This window comes from Rhinolophus sinicus, linkage group LG15 (genome assembly GCF_036562045.2).
Source record: "Rhinolophus sinicus isolate RSC01 linkage group LG15, ASM3656204v1, whole genome shotgun sequence".
Taxonomy (NCBI): domain Eukaryota; kingdom Metazoa; phylum Chordata; class Mammalia; order Chiroptera; family Rhinolophidae; genus Rhinolophus; species Rhinolophus sinicus.
Window position 1 is genome coordinate 812987 of NC_133764.1, and position 21241 is coordinate 834227.

Genomic DNA, 21241 nt, shown 5'->3' on the forward strand with positions numbered 1-21241 from the left:
GGGTCTTGAAGGAGGAGTAGGTATGAAAAGAGAAGAGCATTCCAGCCAGAGGGAACAGCCTATGCAAAGGCCCAGAGATTGGGTGCCTAACGCCTTTGGGGTCTGAGGTTACCCCGCTCTGGGCCCGACCCAGAAGATGGATGGCACAGGAGGAGATGGAAGGGGGACAGAGGGCCCCCACAGGATGGGGCACAAAGTCGCTCTGTGCAGACACTGGCAGGAGGCTCTGCAAGAGTCCAGCGCCCAGAGACTCACGGTCACTTTGAAGGTGATGGCTTTCTGCAGACCCTCAGGTGAGATCCGTAGCAGTTCGGCCACAGCCTGGATCTCCCGGGCGCTCACCACCGAGGCCACCTCCTGTGCATCCGTCTACGCAAAATACCAACAGGAGTGTGTTTTCAGCTGGAGAAGCTGATTTTTAAAGTTCATATAAAAAACATAAACTAGCTAGAAGAGCCAGAAAAATTCTGAAATAGGTGTGCAGGGAGCCCTACGAGACGGTAAAACATGTTATAAAGGTAAAATAATGAAAACAGTACGGGGAAAGACACAGCTTGCAAATAGATTAATGATGCACAGTGAAATTCTGGGATTAGACGCAAATGTACATAGGAATTTAGTATATGATAAATATGTATTTCTCAAGATGGAGGATTAGCTAACTGAGTGACTGCCTGGAAATAAAGGAATTGGATTCCTACCTCTCACCTCACTAGAGCAAATTTCTGATGAACCAAAGATTTAAATGTTAAAAAAAGGACGTGAAAATCATTAAAGGTCTTGAAATATTATGGGAGAAGGCTGCTATAATTTTAGAGGGATAGATCTCTCTAAAAAATGATAAAAAGTCTAAAATTTATGCAAGGAAAGCTTGATAAATGAAATGCCTGAAAATAATTTTAAAAGCCTGCATGGCTAAAACAAAAAACCAAACCCAAACACCAAACAACCTCTAAAGTCAAAATAGAAATGATAAACCAAGAAACGTATTTGCAATTCATATCAGAGACAAAGGGCTGATTTCCTTAACATATGTAAAGAGCTCTCATATATCAATAAGTAAACCACGCACAACCCCAAAGTGGGTGGGGGAGAACTAATGCTACGTGTGTGCATGGCGTAACCTGAGAGGCAGATATAAATAATTCTTAGGCCTCTGAGAAGGCGCCCGTGTCCCGAGAGTGCTGGGGCCCCACGGCAGGCTGTGGCGTTCTCTCACCTCATACTTCTCAAAGTAGACGTTGCCCAGGTGCAGGATGGAGGCCAGGATGCGGAAGATGCTGTCCTGGTCTTCCCCGCTGAAGCCCAGCACCTCCATGGCAGCCAGGAGCCGGCGGAAGTCGTCCGCGTCGCTCTTCCCTGAAATCTCACAATTCCCACCCTGGGCAAGGGCAGGGTGAGGGGTCAGGGGCCCTGCACGAGGGCCGGGAGCCCTCCAGGCCCCTGCTCTGCCCCAACCCCACAGTGTGGCCTGAGCAGGTCACTCGGCTCTCGTTCTGTTCCCATAGGCCGGGAGGCTCTGAGCAGGGACTGTGGTAAGCGTTTTACATCTATTTCCTTCCTCTAGTCCTCACACATTCCTGGAAAGTGGTACTGTGCTGCCCCCACTTTACAGATGCAGAAGCTGAGGCACTAGAGGGGATGTGTAGTAGCTCCAGGCCGCTTAATTCTGTTCTAGGCTCCAGAAAAATGAAGAGTCAGGTAGGCCTCCCCTGCCCCAGCTTTGTCTGCTTGCCGTGATGAGACACCTCAAATCCAATTTGCCCTCCCAAACCTCCATCGCCTTCGCTGCCATCAGGACACCATGACTTGGCTCTCTCAGCCCACTGGGGTGATGGCGCAGGGGGCCAGGGCTGGAGACCCTCAGATCCCTGCTGGTGCTCACCTGGTTCAGGTAGTAGTAGGTCTCAGCTTCCTGCAGGCTGAAGGCCTGCCGGAGCTGGGCGGGCAGCCCGGCCAGCAGCTCGTAGAAGATGTGGTAGTTCCTCTCATTTTTGGCCTGCAGAGTGGGTGGGGGGGGGTTGCAAAGAGGGAGCCGCCCACCTAGATGACCCCTAGACACACATACAGGCCCAGGTGTGGCCACAAATATAAATACACACAAGGGCCTGCAAATGAGACTGGGCACCTCTGTGCAGAGTGAGCTCCCAGGCTGGCACTGGCTGGCGGGAGGCGGTGGGGGGGGGGATAGGAGAAGCCCCGATATGGTGGGGAGGGGCTCTGGGCAGGATTTAATTTTTTTGGAGAAATAAAAGTGGCCCTTCTCACACGTGTACCGGCTACACACACCTACATGTACGTGTGCCCACAGAGGTGACACCACACGCAGGCCTCCTGATGGCTCAGCCAGGGTGGCTAAGCACCCACTGTGGGCAGGGCCCTGTTCTAGGCCCTTGGGACACAATGGGGAACGAGGCAGACAGAAGCCCCTGGCCTCAGGGAGCCCACTTCCTAGCTGGGGAGACAGACACTCAGCAAATCACCGGTGAAAACATAAAACATGTCAGGTGGTGAGAAATAAAGCAGTAAAGGAGGTGGGGAGTTCCCGTGTGGGGCAGAGGGGCAGCACTTTTAATGGGCTAGCTCCCCTGGGGAGATGACGTTTCAGGGGAGACCTGCAGGAGGTGAGGGGTGGGTGTCTACGGGAAGAGCGCGCCAGGTATAAGGACTAGTAGGTGCAAAGGCCCTGAGGCAGGATCGTGCCTGGGGCTTCAGGGACAGGGAAGAGCCAATGTGGCTGCAGGGCGTGGGGGAGGGGAGGGGACTCAGTCACATGCTCACAATACACATGCATTTGTTCATTAATTCAACATTTACCGCCCCCCCCCCCCCGGGGTGGTCCAGGTGCTGTGTGTATCTACACAGACACACACACACACACACACACACACACACACACACACACACACACACCGACCCCATCCCACACCCCAGCACACACAGGCCTGGGAGAGCCTGGCCCACCTGAAACACAATCCTGGATTTCTCAAGCAGGTACTGGGAGGTTATGGCACCAGAGATCACACCCCTGGAAATGGGGGCGCACCATTAGCGCGCCTGGGCAGCCAGTGGGCAGGGTGGGGGTGAGGACAGCCGGTGTTGCTCCGGGGGCTGTGCCAGGACATGGAGTGTGTTGCAGGGACTTCGGGGGTTCCTCCACTGCTGCACTCACCCTTCCAGAAAGATTTCCACGAACTTCCCGAAGCGGCTGGAGTTGTCGTTCCTGACCGTTTTGGCATTCCCGAAGGACTCCAGCAAGGGCGTTGCCTCCAGGATCTGGGCCCCGAAGATGTGGGATTATTCTGGGAGTCTGGAGTGGGGAGCGTGACGAGGGCCACCCGGCTTCCCCAGACACAGACCTCCCCAAGGACCCCCTTTGTGAGGGGCAACCAGAAGTGGTTCCCTAGAGAACCCCAGGTCTCCCTAGTGTCCCCCAGTGCCCCGACCTCATGCTGCTCCATCCCTACACGCAGACCCAGCCTCCCCTCTCCCAGCTCGGGCCTTTCACAAGGCAGCCCACGGCAGGACAGGCCTTTAGACACTGCTTCCTGTCCATCTGCTGTCACACCCAGACATGCATTTCACAGAGGCACGAGCATGAACACGTACACGCACTCACACACTCCACGTACCTTTATCTTCACGAGCAGCCAGGCGAGAGGAGAAAGAGACAAGGACAGAACAGAAGCAGGTCACCTGGAGGACTGCCCCCCGTCCCCCACAACACCAGGGGCCTCCAACCACGGAGGGACTGGCCGACCCCTTGGGGTCTTGAGGTGCGCAGAGAGCCACCAGGTGACAGGAAAGCCATGAGCCTCAGAGACGCCAGGTGCACAAGCTTGGGGACTGCAGTGAGGCCCCAGGTGTGGGAGTGCCGGGTCCACCTGCCACAAGGTTCTGGGGACATCCTCTCACCTCCACACGCCTCACCTGGGCTCCTGCAGGAGCCTCCTGCCTCATCCTGCCCGTGCTCCCTCAAGGTCATGTTCTCCCACGCACTCAGGCTCAAAGCCAAGTCCTTCCAGCGACGCCCAAGGCCCTGCACAGCCCAGCCCCTGCTGGCCTCACCTCCTGCTCAGCTCCCCTCCCTCACTCTGCCCAGCACCGTGGCCCTCCTGGCTGTGCCCTGGACACTCAGGCACTCTCCTGCCTGTGAGCATCAGAATTCTCTCCCTCTGTAGCCCTCAGTACCACTGGCAAATACCCTCATTTCTTTGTATCTTGTCTCTCCTCTGGAATGTCAGCCTCCACAGGCAGGAATCTGTCTGCCCACCTCTGGCTCCCCAGCAGCTACTAGGACCTGGGGCATAGGACCCTGAACAAACATCTGCTAAACGGAAGAAATGAGGAATAGTATTTTATGAGAGCAGAGCCACCCAGAGCACAGCTAATCACAGCTTGCATTTATTAAGCACCTACTATGCGCCGGACTCTTTGGCCTAATTATATCATAGTTGACAATCCTATGAAGTAGGCACTAATATCGCCCTTGTTTTACAGATTAGGAGACTGAGGCTCGGAGAGGTGAGGTATGTGCCCTGGGTGCCAGCGTCTGTAAGAGTGAGAGCACAACACCATGTGCGTAGCTGTGTGTGCAGTGTTGTCTCTGGCTGACTTCATTTTCTCAGGATGAATTCTGAGGGGAGCAGCAGGGGAGGCCTGGAGGCCTGCTCTCTGCAGAAATAATACCTGTTACCTTGGGGACAGTGCCAGTTTCCTCCATCTGGTCACCCCCCAGTCCTGTTTATCAGGAAATCCTGTGCCCATTGTACAGAGGAACAGACTGAGGCCTAGAGAGGAGCAGGGGCTATCCTGGGGCTGCTCAGCGAGTCGGGGTCTGCCTGGTGTGGCCTATACTATCCCTTAGTCTGCGAGTTCCCTGAGGGTGGGTCAGCTGCTGTCTGGGCCTAGTGCCGACCGCAGGGCTGGGGCACACGGCCAGGGCCAGGGGCAAGGACAGACGAGCCAGGCAGGTGAAGATCTGGCCCTGTGGGGCCATCAGCCCAGGTCCCAGGTGGGGGGGGTGCCTGTGGTTGGGGGTGAACAGCATCCACCTCCCACCCCCACCCCCTGGGGAGCCCTTGTCACATTCCCAGCCCAGTGGCCCAAGACTCAGGTAGTCAAGGCATGACTGGGTCCAGTGAGGACATGTGGCCAAAACCAGTTCAACGAGAGGGAGCCCTGAGACTTTTTCTGGCACGTTGGGAGGTGCTCGTTGTGGGTTAGTGGCTCCATCTTGCTGACCAATGGGAGACTGGTTGAGGATGGTGCCCATACCTGGGGAGGGAGGGGCCAAGATGAGGGACACTGTTTATGACACTGAATCCAGACCTGCCTGACAGGGGTCCTAGATCTGGCCTGTCCATATGAGGTGTGATCAAAACATACGGTGAATGCTTACATAAAACTTATTACAGTAAAGGACACATTGCCATCAATCCCCCTCAAAACACTCCCCCTCGCTTCGAACACACTTATCCCATTGTTCTTGCCACTTTCTGAAGCAGTTCTGGAAGTGAGTGTCTTCAGTTGTGCTGTCGTGGCTGCCTCGATGTCCTGAATCATTTTGACTTTGGGGAAGAGCCAGAAGTCACACGGTGCTGGATCCGGTGACTAAGGTAGGTGAGAACACACTGTAATGTCTTTATTTGACACAAATTGCCGTACCAGAAGCGATGTGTGACACGGAGCATTGTCATGATGGAAGAAGATTTACGGCACACTTTAAACCACATCTTCTCTCAACTGTAGGTCACACCCAACTGACTGGACCAAGCAAGCTGAAACTTGTCACACTGTTACTAATGTACCATGCCCCACTTCCTGTATTGAAGATCCCTGCCTTTCCTTTGGATGGCACTCAGCAGCAGCATTCACTATATTTTGTTATCACAATGGAAAGGCTCCATGTCACACATCACTTCTGGTACAGCAATTTGTGTCAAATAAAAACATTACGGTGTGTCCTCATCCACCTTAATCACCGGACCTGGCACCATGTGACTTCTGCCTCTTCCCCAAAGTCAAAATGATTCAGGACATGGAGGCAGCCACGACAGCACAACTAAGACACTCACAAAAGAGGACTTCCAGAACTGCTTCCGAAAGTGGCAAGAATAATGGGATAAGTGTGTTAGAAGCGAGGGGGAGTGTTTTGAGGGGGACTAATGGCAATGTGTCTTTTACTGTAATAAGTTTTTTAAATTTAAACATTCACCATGTTTTTTTTTTTATCACACCTTGTACATGAGCAGGGCGGAGAGCAGCTAGGAAATGAGCCCATGGTTATCCTAGCTGGCTGGCACATTCTCACACCTACCGTGTGCCTGGCACAGAAACGTGCACACCTGCCATGTCCCGCAGCTCCAACCGTCCTCCCTCACCCTGCCAGATAGTGCTCCGCTGTGAGCGTCATGTCCCAGCTCCTCACCCGCTCACTCTGGGACCCTGCGTAAGCCATCGCGTCCTCAGTTTTGCCATCCGTGAGTGGACACCAATGTCCCTGCCCCAGGCTGCTGCGAGGCTTTGGAGTGATGTAACTGAAGGCACCTCCACACTTGCAAGGAAGGGCTTCACGCACACTTTTGCCTGCCTACCTAGCCAGTCCTTCCAGAAGTCTAACCTTAGAGGATTTGAAAACCCTGACTGGAGCCGAGGTTGGCTGCCAGGAGACTCAGGCTGATGGGAGGGGCTGGCAGGCCAAGGTAGGCATCAGAAGGGGCCTGCCAGGAAGTAACCCTCCTGACTGCAAAGCCTGGGCTGACCCACTCCCCACTGAGGGCTGAGCAGCCCCCACCTGATGCCCCCAAGATCACCTGCTGAGATTGCCATTGGCTGGGTCACTGTGGCCCCTTGTAAACCTTTGTGGGCCCAGGGCGGGGATTCTGAGAGTCAGGTTCTGAGCTGATGGGCCTTTGCCTCCAGCCCCACCTTCCCTGAGCTCCAGGCTCGTGCATCCACACCTCCCCACCATCTCTGTGTGGATGCCCAGAAGACACCTCAAGGGCATCTGTCTTCTCTCTGCAGCCCTTCTCGCCCAGCTGGTGGCAGCTTCATGCTGCCTGTGGCCTAGGCTCAATGCCTGCTGGACTGTCCGTCTTTTACAACTCTATCTGGTCCCTCAACAAGTCGCTGGCTGTCCTCTGAACTGCACTGCGGTCCAGCTCCTTGGCCTGAGCCACCGTCCTCCCTCACCTGGACTCCATGCTGCCACTCTGCACCGAGCACACCAGACCTGTTTGCACCCCAGGGCTTTTGCGTGTGCTCTTCCCTTTGCCTACCTGCTCTTCCCCCAGACGCCCTCAGGGCCCATGCCCTCGCCTCTCCGTAGAGCATACCCTGACCACCACATTTCAAATTACAACCCCTAACACTCCCCATCCTCCTCCCTACTTTTTTTTCTCCATAACTTACCACCCTTTCACATAAACATAATTTACTTGGGTATTATTTTTCTTTCTTTCTCCTCTACTAGAATGGAATTCCCATAAGGGTGGGAACATTAGTCAGTCTGCGTTACTGTTGCCTGCCTTCCCAGAGCCTAGCCCAGGCCCAGCACACAGTAGGTCCTTGGGTAACCTCTAACGTTCTCAGGTTCAGAGGATTCTCAGCAGACCTCAATCCTGCAGACCCTGGCCTGGCCTCCTCAGTGCCCCGGCATCTACTAACCCCTCCTCCCATGGACCTCCCCCACATTCAGGCCTGTCCTGCTTCTTTGACGACTAACAGAGCCATAACCAGAAAGGTGAGGCCAGGTGGGAGAAGTGGAGTGACTCCCCTTGCTCATGTGGCCTCTCCTCTGGCCAGGCCCAGGAGAGCTGGACAGACGCAGGCAGGAGGGGACCCTGGGAGACCCTCCCTGGGACGGCTGGCAGAGAGAGTCTCAAGTCCTAAGAGCGCTCTTGGTGCAACCCTTCCCATCCAAGTGAGCCAAGAAGTCTTGCCTCTTGGGGAGCACAAGGGGTGCTCACCTGAGGGCCCTGGGGACAGACAGACTTACCTGCTGCATGATGCCCCGTTTCTGGTTCATGGCAGCCAGGTAGCGTAGAATCAGCTTTGTGGCCTCAGTTTTTCCAGAGCCGCTCTCCCCACTGACCGAGCAAAGGGGCGGAGTGAGCTTCACCCAACTCACTGCCTCTTCTGGGCCCCCCCAACCACGCCACAATGCAAGAGGACACGGGCAGGCAGGCTGGCCCAGAGATGTCGAGTGGTTTCCCCAGTCCCACAGCAGGTCTGTCCCGATGAACGCCCGTTGCCTGAGGCCCCGCCATCTACCCCTCCCACATGCACCAAGGCCCCCGCCTGACCTGCCGCTCACCTGATGATTACGCACTGCTTCTGTTTGGCATCGAGCATTTTGGCGAAGGCAAGATTTGCAATTGCAAAGAGATGCCTGGAGAGATAGGCCACAGGGGGCACTGGGGAGGACCCCTGTCTTCATGCTTCCAAACCTCCCAGGGGATGTGTGGGGGCATCTCTGTCCAGCCAATTCTGCTCCTCCCCCCCAACCCTTGGGGAAATGCTCCCTGCAATGCTCCCCGCCGTGGTCTGAGCCACAGTGGCCTCCCACCCAGTAGGAGCTGTGGCCAGGCTGGGGGAAAGATCGTCAGGCTGAGCAGGTGGGCTGCCCACCACCGTCAGTCCTGACTCATGGCGGACGGGCAGCCAGGGACTCACCAAGTTCAGACAGGGACCCAGGAGAGCCCAGGACAGTTCCCTCCCCCAGCCTGAGAGACACTCACGGGGGATTCTCTCCCAGGGCCCGTCCACTGTACTGCTGCACCTGCTCCGGCCCATAGATGCCAAACATTCGGTACGGGTTCACCGACACCAGGATACTACCGATATACGTCTGCTGGGCAGACAGTGGCCTCAGTGCCCACGGCTCCTGGCAGCCCTGTGCCCCCCCCCTCTCCTGGGAGCTTGGATCCCTGTTTCCATGGGGACAGATATCTGGCTGCCTGGCCTTGGTGTTTGAACCTTGGGCCCTCTAACAGCTTGATGGGTCATCCGTTCCGGTAGTGGGATTTCAGGTACTGGGCCAGGCTGAGGCTGGGAGGAGTTTGGAGTGAGCAATGCCGCACAGCCATGATTCTGCAAAGGTGGCTGTGTCAGCTGCTACCTACTTCATTTATTCATAGTCAGGGCCAGGCTCCAGCAGATTCTGCCTCATAGTGAGGTCAAACCTCTACTGTGGGCGGGGGGCGGGGTCGCAGGGGATTCAGAGGCTGCCGGAGCCTTTGTCGGTGGCAACAGCTCCCTTCCTCTCCCGGCCACCCCACTCCTGGGACCCACATCAGTGGATTCTAGGACTCCGGAAGCTTTACCCAAGGGGCTCCCTATCTGTAGGGCTCTGCCCCTGGCACCCACCACTCTAAGACTCTATGTTCAGAAAAGTGGATTTCAGAGCTCCAAGCTGTAGTATGTTGTGCTCAGATAGTAGAAACCCCAGAGTTGAAACCAGAGGTCACAAGTCTGGTTTCCAGCAGGAGAACCATGTTTCCCACTGGAGCCCCAGGAGGCAGGGAGGCAGTTGCGTGCCACACCTGAGCCCAGGGCAGGGCCAGCCCCATGACTCACGTAGATAAGGTTCCGTTCAAATCTGGTCTTGAGGTTGGACAGCACGGTGGTCTCCTGGAGGTCCCTGGGAGGGCAGGGAGAAGGGCAGTCAGGGCCAGCGTTGCCTCAGTGCAGGGCCCTGGTCAGAAAGGCCTGAGTTCAAGTCCTGTCTCTGACCCCAACTAACCATGAGGCCTTGGGAAGTTACTTAACCTCTCTGTGCCTCAGTTTCTTTATCTGTCCAGTGGATATAATCACTGTCCCTACCTCACTGGGTTGTGGATGTGAGGACAGAGGGATAATGACAACCCTCACATTTTAGGTACCTCCAATGTGCCAGCACCGTCATAATAGACATATGACTCCCATCTTGGAGACGAGAAACTGGGGTACCTAGAGGCAAAGTGATTTGCCCGAGATCCCCCAGCTGGTAAGTGGTGGGGCTGGGTGAACCCAGGCCTGTCTGACTCTCAGAGCTACACTGTGCACAAGTTTGGCTTTTGCGATATTGCACGAGCCTCACTTCGCAGACAAGGAAACCGAGACTCTGAAAATGTTCCAGGAGGTGAGAGGCACCCTGGTGGGAGAAGGTGCTCTGGCTGGGAGTGTGGCACCTGCACTGTGACCCCGCACTGACCCTGCCACCCTGCCCACTCACTCCAGCTGTGTCATGTCCTCCACACCGTCCTCCCGGTGTTGCTCACGGAACCGTGTGGATGGCAGGTTGCGGATAGAGTGCATCTGTCAAAGACAGAGTCTGTGGTCACCCAGTTGGAGGGCACCCACGCATGGCCCCTGGCTTGGGACCTGCTCCTGTTGTGGAAGAGGGAACCCTAAGTCCAGGCCAGGTGGGTCCGGTGGGCCTCCTGGCCTTGAAGTGATATGGCCGGTGGAGCCTGCATGCAGCCCTTACAGGGACACACGGCTGCCCTCTGCCCGTGTGTTCCCATGTGCTCCACGTGTCCTGCCATGGGGGATGAGCACTGCACACGGGCACTGCTCCCAGAGCCTTGCCGGAAGCCCTCCTAACCTCATGCTCTCCCAGTGCTGACACCCTTCTCCAGGGAGGGCTCCAAGTCTTTGCTTATGTGACAACTTGATGAACATTCGTATCTTGGCGCATGGGGCCTCCAGAAAGGCCAAGACTGAGACTGTCCCACTCCATGCGATACCCCTCTGGGACAAACGTGTAGACCTACATGCACAGACCCACAGGCAACGGCGTTTGTAGCTCATCCAACTCCCATGCACAGCTGTGTCTTGCAAGACGCCTGAGGACGTGGGTGAAGGCCTGTGGTGCCTAGCTGGAGGCACATGATCCCAGCGTCCGTGTGACATGTTCTCAAGCACACGGATACCTGGAGCTGTCCTCACCTTTGGGGGTCTTACAACGAAAGTCCCGATTCCACCTTTGGGCTACAGGCTCTTCTCTGTGCCTCACTATATGTACATACATAACCCCCCAGATGCCACAGCTGCTCAGACCTTGAGCGTGCACACGCACACTCTGCTTGTTTGGCTCTGGTACCCTCGAGCACACACCCCAGGCACGCAGGCCGGCATGTGATGTACACGACTGTGAGCACACGTGTGCGCTTCACCTTTCCAGCCTCTCAGAGCCGTCCTGAACCCCTCCCCGAGCAGGTGAGGAAAGGGGATACTACTGCGTGCTAAGGAGGCCACGGCGAGTATCACCCTGAGGCCCTGGCCTCCCGCCCACCCGTCTGCCCAAGTGCACCAGTGGCCACAAACCCTGAATAATTCAGCCACTCACGTATTCCAGGGTGAGGAGGGCCCAGGCATCCTTGCCCCTCACCCCAGGGCGCCCCGTGGCCCGCTCCCGCAACGCTGCAGCCCACACAGCCTGGGGCACCCGCCGCCGAGGCCAGGGCCCCCCCAACAGCCAGGCTGCCCCCGTCGCCATTGTGGGGCCGGCTGGCTGCCCGCTCCACGGGGCACCGGCACCGTCTGCATCAGGCTGAGAAACTCCTGCCGCCCCTGTATGCCCCGCCCACCCCAGGCGTCCCGGGGGAGGCTCCGGTGACCACCCCCCTTCCCTGATGGCCAGGCCACTCAGAGTCCGACTCGCATTCCGCCACCAGCGTGGCAGCCAGGCACGGGCTTGGCACCCCTCAGGCAAGTTGCTTGCCCTGCATCCCACAGGTGGCCAGACTCCTGGCTCAACTCTGACCCACTGTGTGACCTTCTGGGCTTCAGTTTCCCCACTGTTCAATGAAGAGGCTGAAAGTTTGGTTCCTGAAGCCCACACCTCGGGTAGTTCAGAATCCTGCAGCCCAGGGAACTGCCCTTAAGCAGGAACCCCAGAGAGAGAGAAGGCTCCAACTGGGGGGGAGGGTCAGAAGGAGGCAAGAGAAACAGCACGGACATAAACGTGGGGGTGGGACAGGGTAGATGGGCAAGTACTGCAGTTCTGTGCTCAGCCAGCATCTCTGAGGGGTGACTGAAGATGGATGTGCCGTCCAGACTGGACCAGGACAAAGCTGCTCAGAGCCCAGGCTGGGACAAGATCCCTTCCCCAAAGTGACCTGAGGGGAGTTTCTGGTGCCTCTGTCCAGTGCCTGTCTGGGCAGGCATCCCAATCCTCCAGAGAGAGGCTTGGGGAGCCTGGGGATGGTCTTCCCAAGTTACAGATGGGAAGACTGTGAGGCCTGAGCAGGCAGCAGTCCACCATGGTCCTGAGGCTGTCTTCTGCCCTGTGTCCCAGGACAGAACCCCCAAGCCCTCCCTCTGAGCTGTGCCCCCATACCTTGTTCCACCAGCTCTTGGGGCCAACCTCTTCCCAGGGGCCCCCATGGGATAGACAGGCAGCTCCAGGGTCCAGGCGGCAGGATGGGGGGCGGTCCTGTGCTTGCGGCCAGGGTTGGTGGGTCTGCGCTGACAGCCAGAAGCAGGACCAGACCAGACTCCACGCTCTTGGCTTGGGACCGGGTTTTGGGTCCTGGGTCAGCTGGGTGGGGGGCTGCAGAGTGGCAGGACCAACAGTCTGGGAAGAGCTCAGCTTTTGCTGAGGCATGACCACCGCAAAGCGCCCCGGACTTGCCTGGCGCTGCCCACCCACATTGGATAGGGGCCCCAGAACCCCAGTGGGCGCCAAGGGGGCTGGGGCACTGGGCAGCGTCCCCCAGCGGCGCCATGGTGGCCACGTGGCCCTCATCTGGTCACGTGCAGACAGTGGGTAGGAGAAGCTTAGCTTTAGTGCCTTCCGCTCTGGGGGGCAATCCTTGGGGGGCATTGAGGTGGGGGGTTCAGGCTCTGTTGGTGGCTGGGGATGCCCTGGTGGGGGCTCTTCGTCGGGTTTCTCAGGGTCAGGGCCAGCCGATTTGGCCAGCTGTCCAGGCCCCAGGTCATGGTGTCTACTCAGGAAGACACTGGTCAAGTCAGTGGCTGAGTCTTCGGGCTGGGAGTCAGGGGATGGCACAGGGCCCACATGCTGGAGGAAGGGGTTTTCAGGTATAGGGGGTGGCCTGGAAAAGCCCTTGCGGCTCCTAGCGCCTCCTGACCAGGGTGAGGATGGGCGCTGGGTGGGAGGCATGTCCACGTCCCAGCTGGGGGCCAGTGGGGGCACAGTCCAGGGCATTTCCGACTCCTCAGACTCGCGCTGGCTCTCCGAGAGCTCCGGGGTAGCCGCAGCCTCAGCCACTGCTGCCCGCCAAGACCCAGGACTCTTTGGCCGGTGGAAGGATTGGCGCACCCGGGGCTTCACGGCCCTGGTGGGTGGCGCGCTGAGGCGGCGCCACGTGTGTGGGAGGCGCGAGGGCAGGTTGAGTGAGTAGCGCCGCGGGCTGGGGCCCAGCAGAGGGGGCGGGGAGGGCTGCCGCCGGGAGCCCAGCGTGGGCGAGCGGGGTGGTCCCGGGCGCCCAGAGACTCGGTGGCGTGGGAACAAGGGCTCCCGCAACGAGTGGGGCCGGCGGGGCGGCGGAGAGAAGGGCGGCTGGAAGCGGCCGGCGCGGATGGAAGGCTGAGGGGACGCCGGCCCCACGGGCGAGCGGTAGCCCAGGCCCGGCAGGCTCCTCAGCGAGGGCTGGGGCGAGGGCAGGGGCGGCCAGGGCTGCCTCTGCGACGCCCGTGGGGAAGGGCTGGGGAAGCCAAAGGCTGCCCCTCGCCGGCGGGAGCCACGGAAGGAAGGTCGGGGTACAGGAAAGGCCAGCAGGTCGGGGGGCACCTCGGGGCTCACGCTCGGGGGCTCCACGAAAGCCCACCAGTTGGCCTGCGGTGTGAGCGGCACGTGGGCCGGGGCAGCCCAGGGCGGCGGGTGGCGGCGGAGCGAGCCATAGGGCGAGACCGGCCGAGGCAGGCCCGAGAGGACCGGGGAGAAGGGGGCGTCGGGCGGAGGCACGGGGCTGGGGGGCCGCGGGGGTGCAGGCGGGGGGAGCAGCGCGCTCCAGTGCGCGGGCGGCGCGGGCACGTGGTGCGAGTTGTTGTTGTTGCGCGTGCGCGCCTCGGCCCTCCGCAGCATGATGGGCGTGTTGGGCCGGTCGGGGTCCATCCCCGCCAGCTTGTAGCCGAAGCGCTTGTAGGCCGCCTCCCTGACCACCGGGCTTCCCAGCCGGGCCTTCTGGCTGCCCCTGAGCCGCTGGGCCGGCTTCTTTTCCGACAGTGTCTTTTTGAGGAAGCGCGCCAGCGAGGTGGCCGAAGTGGTCGGGCGCGGCTGGGGGAGGCCGAACTGAGGGCCGAAGCCCAGGCCGTGGTGGATGCGGTGGGCGCCGAAGGCCGACAGGGCGCGCTGGAGGTTGCGCTGGCGCGGCGTGAGGAAGCCCCAGAAGGGGTGCGTGTAGGGCCGCGTGGGCATCGGCGGCACCTCTTCCTCGTCCTCGTCCGCATCTCCCAAGGGCAGGGGGATGTCCAGGGAGGGGGGCAGGGGCACCTCCAGCTTCTCCTTCCCGAACAGCTTCACCTGGGGCCGCGGGAAGAGGCGGAACCTGCGGATAAGGGAGAGCTTGGACCTGGCGGGCTTGTCCATGCCCTGCTGCTCGAAGAAGGCTGAGCTGGGCAGGCGGAAAGAGGTGCCCTGCCGCTCCCGGGCCGCCTCCTCCGGTTCCTCCAGCTCCTCGAGCTCCGAAATGTCATCCATGGGGTGGGCGTAAGGGTTGTGCACTGGCGACAGGAAGGGCGGCGGCACCCACGGGTATGCGAAGGCTGACTCCTCCGGGTAGAGGTAGGGCACATCGGGGGCGTAGATGGCCTGGTTCCCGCCACCATAGATGCCTTCGGCGTAGGGGACACCATAGGGCGCGGCGTAGGGCAGGGCGTAGGGATCGTAGGCGGGGACGTCGTACGGGAGGTCGTACGGGAGGTCGTAGGGCGGGTATGGCGCCTGGTAAGGTGCGAAGGGGTCCAGGTAGTAGCCGTGTGGGTACAGCTCGCCCTCATAGGCGTCGTAGTAGCTGTGGGGAGACGCGTACCCTCCTGGGGGCGCGTAGGGGGGCTCGTAATCGTCGTAGCCGTAGCCGTAGCCGTAGCCGGCCACGGGGTAGTACGAGCCACCGTAGTAGTCAGGCTGGTAGTAGTCGTAGGGGGCCTCGGGAGGGTACCCGTAGGGCTGGTCTCCGTAGGGCGGCCAGGCTGGGCCGTAGGCTCCGTAGGCGGCCAGGTAGGGCTCTTGCTCCTCGTACTGGTGGTACAGCGACTGCTGGTCGTAGTAGTCGTCGCCCTCGCGGTGGTAGTCGTAGTACTCGCCCAGGTCTTGGAAGCCTTCCAGCCCGTACAAGGACTTGCGGGAGCCCGAGTGCCGGAAAGGGGCCTCGTCCTCGAAGGGCAGGAAGCCCACCGGCTCGCCGGACGCGTAGATGCTGCGGCTGCGGGGAAACCTCCGCAGGCGGCCTCCAGGCTGCAGGATCTCGGCGCCCGACGGAAAGGGCAGCTTGCGGGAGCCCACGTGGGAGCCGGAGCGATTGAGCCAGGCATCCATTGTGGTGTGTTCGCTGCCCGACTCCTCGGCCTTCTTGATGAGGAACCGTTTGGTGAGCCAGTTGATGGCTGTGGACGCCTTGCTGATGGACTGGGCGCGCGGCCGCAGGCGGCCGTAGCCTCGCCGGCCCGGAAAGCGGATGACCATGAAGGACGGCTTCTTGCCCTTCATGGCGCGCTTCTTCTTGCCCATGCGCATCTGCGTCATGAGCTTCGACGTCGACTGCAGCACGGTGCGCGCCTTCTTCTTGCGTTTGGTCTTCTGGGGGCCGGTGTGGAGGCCCCAGAAGAAGGCCGACGCACTCCGGAACTGGCCCTTCTTGGAGATCTTGGGCGTGCGGTCTCGGAAGCCCATGAACAGCCGCGACGTCCCCTTCAGGCTCCGTTTGGGCTTCTCCGGCTCCTGCTTCTTCCCCTTCTTCTTCTTGGGTTTCTTCTCTTCCTCTTCGTCCTTCGCCATGGTGGCTGCCTGCTCCCCACCGGGTCGGGGCCGGTGTCACGAGCTCAGGGACTTGGAGACAAGGGGACCTGCTGGGTCTCCTGCTTGTAGCTGCACAGGCGGCCTCCGGTTCTGAGTCGCCAGGACTGGCGTGGGTGCCTGGGGAGGGACAGCTAAGCTGCTTCTGGCCGGGACCTGGATTCTGAGAGGGCGGATCCATAATTTATTTCCTCCAAACGCCGCCTTGGGTTTCACCCTCAAGCGGTGGTGGAAAGTGCGTGGGTGTTGTTTACCCCCGAGCAGGGGAAGCCTGGCTGAGGCCCGTGCTGGGGTCAACCATCTTGGCCTTCAGGACCACTGTACTGACGGAGTCAAGCCCTCCCAGTGCCTCAGCCCGTTCAGCCCACCGAAGTGAGTGCTTGGGTCACTGCCACTTTTGGGAAGAAGACACAGCCCTGAGAGGGGAAGCCACCTGCCCTAAACTGCCCAGTACATCTGTACTGGGCTGGATGTGGAGCTGTGTCTCCTCAGCCAGGGTGGGATGTTCAAAACCCACCAAGTTGCCTTGCAGGGGAGCCTTGGATCATCCAGGTCCTGGGAAAAGGAGGAGCTGAGTGGGCAGGGCAAGTGCCCAGGGCTGCGGTCAGTGTAATAGGAGCTGGCTGGCTCTTGGGAGTGTAAATAATGCATTGGGGAGAACTCGGCTGCCAGCTCAGAAGGCAGGGCAAGGCGAGACCATCTCAGTACAAGTCCAGCAGGGCCTTGTGAGGCCACATGCCAGGGAGCTGGAGGACCAGAAACTGGGGATGGGTCAGGCCTGGCCCTGATCCCCAGTTCTGCCACTGACTGGCTATGTGGTCTCAGGAAAGCCCTTTGCTCTCTCTGGGCCTCAGTCTCTTCATCTGTAGGATGGGAGTGATAAGTCATGCCCTGCCTTTTTCGTGAGGAGGAAGCAAGAGATGGTGGAGCTGCTGGGGAGCATAACTGGCTGGAGGTGCCACATGTGTGGCTCGTATCTGAGGTCCCTGGCCTCTCCGCTCGGTCTCTGCCCTTGCTGAGAAGGCAGTGGCCATGTGCCTCCTACCCTCTCTGGGTGCAGCTGATTGTCCCAGACTGGACACTTGACCCCAGGCCACATGCCCATGTCTGGCCGGTGACCAGTCCGCTTTTGAGAACCTGCACTGTAAGAGGTAGGAGCTGTGGGTTGTTAGATGAGGGGTGGGAAGGAGGACTTGGTGGCAACTCGGACCTGAGGCTTCGTTCCTCCCCCTCTTTCTTCCTCTCTCTGCTCAAGGATCAAGGATGAGGACGTACAGGGCACAGGGTGTCTGAAGACAGACCACCCGCTAATATCAGGCTCCCCACTCACTGAACTTATGTTTAGACCCAAAGCAAATTGGTCCTTTAAGGTTTTGCGTAGGAGACCCGAGCAGAGAGGTTCTGGCCCTGGTTCTGCCACTTGCTGACTCCATGCCTTCAGGTGGCTTCGGAGCCTCAGCTTGCTCAGCTATAAAATGGGGACAGTGAGAAGTCCTTCTCAGACAAGGGGTGGGGAGCTGAGAGGTGACTCTGCAAACGAGCAAGGTCTTTCTCCCCATCTCCTCACTTCCGCTGCCTCTTCACTTTGCTCCTCTTATCTCTGTTGTTTCTCCCCCAAGATTCACTGAGAGCCAGTCAGGTGCCCAGCAATTCAAGAGGGGGTCGCGCCAGGGGCTGGTGGTGCCTGCTACAGGCAACCCCCAGGTAGCAGAAAGGGAACTTGAAGGAAACTCGAGCAGTTAGGCAGCTTCCGGGGTGGGGGTGAGGCTCGTGTAAGAACTGGGCCTCCTGCACTGTGGGATTTTGAGGGGCATCCACTCTTCCCATCACCTCCTATGCTGCCTATTCTGCCTCGTGGGCTGTGGCTGCTGCCCACTTGAGGAAAAATTGAGGGGTGGGGAATCGTTCTATCTGAGCCAAGATGCTAACATCTTGCCCCTCCTGGAACGAGTTTCCAAATTGAGGCCCCAGTCACTATTATCTTAGGAGATTCTCACAGGCACCTGGGATGAGAACCATCATCTCCATTCTCCAGATAAGGAAACTGTCTCAGACAGAAAGTGACTTGTTCAAGGTCACCGAGCTTGGGAGGGTAGACCCGGGCTCAGACCTAGGACCGGGTGGGTACTTGGGCCATCATGTGGGATGGGAGCCGGATTCCCCAGTCAGCCTGGACCCTGACCCTCAGGGTCCTATAGCCAGAAACACATTTGCTTCGTCACTCATTTGTTCATTCGGAAGTATTTGTTGAAAGCCTGCTGTGCACCAGGCTCTGTATAAGAGCTGGGGATACAGCTGAGAACAAAACAGATAAAAACCCTACCCTTGTGGAATTAACATATAGGGAGTTATCAACAAACAAGGAACCATAAGTAGAAGATGTAATTGGTCAGGGGGTTAATAAATGCTGGAATTGAAATATACTAAGCAGGGCAGGGGCAGGAAAAAGTGTGTGTGTGTGCAACATTGACTAGGGGTTGGGGATGGCCCGACTGGGACGTGACACTGGGGCCAAGAGCTGCAGGAGGAGAGGGCAGGGGCTCTGGGGGACGCACAGCGCTCCTGATGTGCTGCTGGAGGAACAGCGAGGTCAGGGTGACAGCAGTGCAGTCAGGCACAGGTGGGAGGTGAGGCCAGAGGCTGGGGCGAGGCGTGCAGGGCCCTGCGGGCCACAGGAAGGACTTGGCAGAGAAAGCTTGGAATTGGACCTCGGTCTTCGCAGGATCCCCTGGCTGCTGCAGGGGAACAGTCTGGGGGCAGTGGGGGTGGAGAGAAGTGGTGGGATGCTGGTGTATCTTGCAAGTAGAGCCAACAGGATTTACAGGGGAGTCACAGTACCTGCCAAGATTTCCTCACTCAACAAAGGGAAGATGGAGAGGCCATAGCTGAGAGGAGGAAGGCTCTAGGCAGAGCAGTAGAGGAGGGAAGACCGCACGTCAGCTTTGGACCTGTTGGTTTCAGATGTCTGCTGGGCACTGCCAAGGAGGTGGGGGGCATCACAGAGCTCAGGGCTGATAACATCACTTAGGGAGTCACTGGCACCTAGTGGTGTCGACACCACAGCTCTGGAGGATGACAGCTGGACGTGAGTGTGGATGGAGAAGAGGCCCAAGGAGAGTCCTGAGCTGCACTGTTTGGGGCCAAAGAAGTGGTGAGTGGCGGAAACGGAGGGCAGGGCAGCTGCTGCAGCAAATGGGCACATGGGTCAGGTTAGTTGAGGACAGAGAGCCAACCACTGGAAGCAGCTATACAGAGTGACAAGGGTGGTCCCAGTGGAATGGTGGGGGCAAGGGGTTTACAGTCTGATGACAAAAGGTTCGAGGAAGAAGGGACTGTGGTGGTCGCAGGGTGAACACGCTTTAATGGGTGAATTGTACGGTGTGTGGATTATATCTCAAAAAAAAGGAGGGAAGGAGGAAGGAAAGAGGCCATTGCTGGGAATGTGTCCTGTAGAGACTCGTGCACACAGGGAATAGCCTACGTACCAAACTACTCTTTTCTACAATACACCTTGTACATCCCACAGTGGATGACTGGGCAGCTGTAATAAAAATGTAGGAGATTTTGTGTGCGATGGGAGCTCTCCAGATCTGCTAATGAGTGGAGCGTGGTGCGGAAACTGTGCTGTCTGTAAGAAGTGTGTAAGAATATGAATTCCTATTTGCTTTTATTTACATATAGAAACATTGGAGAAGATACACAAGAAATTGATGAAAGTGGTTATCTCACTGTAATCATTTTTGTGGTTTGAGTTTTGAAATGTGGATACATTTCTAATTCAAATGAACAAACAAATAACATTTAAAAAGAGAAAACCTGAAAATGGGGAGAAAAGGAGTTGGACACAGTGAGTAGAAACAGCCCTTCAGAGCAGCTCCCAGAAGAACGTCAAGGCTACAGGGTCCAACGCCACCCCTTGGTTCCATGTGACATTTGAGGAAACAGGAGGGGAGAGGGACAGGGCTATTTGGGCTCCAGGACACCTCCCACAGCCACGTGCTCTGCGCCCCCAGTCAGGGGTCCTGGGCCTCCTGGAGTTTGTCCAGAACTGAGAGGCCAGCAGGTTTGACCAGGGCCTACAGCAAGCTTCACGCAGGTCTCTGGGTCCCGAAGCACCACTGCACAGATGAGATGGAAGCTCAGAGAGGCAAGCCCAGCTGTGGGAGTGGAGCCCAGGGGGTGGGGGGCCGGTGTCTCAGAGCTGTGGGTCGGGTCCAGTTCCTGTCCTGGATCTGACCGCAGCAGGTTACACAGCCTCTGCACTTGCTTGTCATCTGGACATGTGAGTACTAATAGAGCCTCCTACGCCTGGGGCTGACGGAAGCATTCAGAGAGAAGTGGGGAGCCAGGCACAAAGTGCTGCTCTTGTTGCGGATCGCAGTACTGCCGGCCATGCTCCCCTCTGCTCTGGGAAGGGGCTCTGGGTGACTGCAGGCAGCAGGGCCTGCCCACAGGACCCTTCCTGGTGAGGGATGGGACGGGGTGGCACCTGGCGCAGGGCCCGAGCCTTGCAGTTGATCCTGGTGGGACGGGGAATACTTGGGAGGTGTCAGGAGAGGCTTCTCCAGGCCTAAGGACGCCTGCCCGAGCACGAGGGGACTGGGAGCTGCCAGCTCGCACCAGCCGGGTGAGCACAGCATGCAGAGCCTGTGGCTCGCACTCAGGCTAAGACGGCATAGCCGTGCTGGCCTCAGCTGCAAGGCCAAGGACTTGACAGAGATGCAGTGATGGCCCCAATCCACGGGCACACAGACCCTGCCCAGGAAACAAGCCCATCCATGGTGAGGAACATGGTGGCCCAGTGGCCAGAGCCACTGACACTGCACGCCACAAGCCCAGTGTCCGAGGATGCCCAGACTGCTTGGCTTCATCGCCCTCTGTCCCAGCTTGGGGGACAGGATCTGCTGCCCTGTGAACCCAGGGCCCTTCCTACCTGTAGGCAGGAAGTGGCCGTGACCATTACCAAGGTGAACACCCGCATGTAGGACCTCGTGCCTAGGCCTTGTGGCAGCTGGGACGGGGCTGAGCTAAGCCCCTGGGCGCATAGCTGTGATGCCAAGAGGGGGCCAGTATGTGCATCGTCTTACCCACCTTATAAAGACAGTGAGACCCAGAGAAGGACCTCACACTGTTAGGGGCAAGCCCCCAGCTCTGTGCCCTCCCCTTCCCACCTGCAACCTGGGGAGCGTCAGTGGCAGACCCCCAGGGCCCAGGACCAGGGTCTCCTTACCTGGGTCCCGTGGTCTGCTCCCTGCCTGCATGCCGCCTATGGGGGTC

The 21241-nt window shown here is 58.6% G+C and overlaps 1 protein-coding gene across 1 annotated transcript in view; it reads right to left on the reverse strand.

Annotated features, from left to right (window-relative positions):
- MYO15A (myosin XVA) overlaps window positions 1-16066 on the reverse strand; it is a 52175-nt gene extending 36109 nt beyond the window's left edge. The window contains exons 1-12 of the mRNA XM_074319956.1: window positions 12326-16066; window positions 10217-10299; window positions 9580-9643; window positions 8742-8851; window positions 8318-8392; window positions 8000-8090; window positions 3633-3638; window positions 3173-3276; window positions 2965-3028; window positions 1886-1999; window positions 1220-1381; window positions 256-369 (exon numbers count right to left, since the gene is read on the reverse strand). Coding sequence (XP_074176057.1) covers window positions 256-369; window positions 1220-1381; window positions 1886-1999; window positions 2965-3028; window positions 3173-3276; window positions 3633-3638; window positions 8000-8090; window positions 8318-8392; window positions 8742-8851; window positions 9580-9643; window positions 10217-10299; window positions 12326-15946 — 4608 coding nt within the window. The 5' untranslated portion in view covers window positions 15947-16066. The remainder of the gene's footprint in view (window positions 1-255; window positions 370-1219; window positions 1382-1885; window positions 2000-2964; window positions 3029-3172; window positions 3277-3632; window positions 3639-7999; window positions 8091-8317; window positions 8393-8741; window positions 8852-9579; window positions 9644-10216; window positions 10300-12325) is intronic.
- Window positions 16067-21241: the final 5175 nt, after the last annotated feature.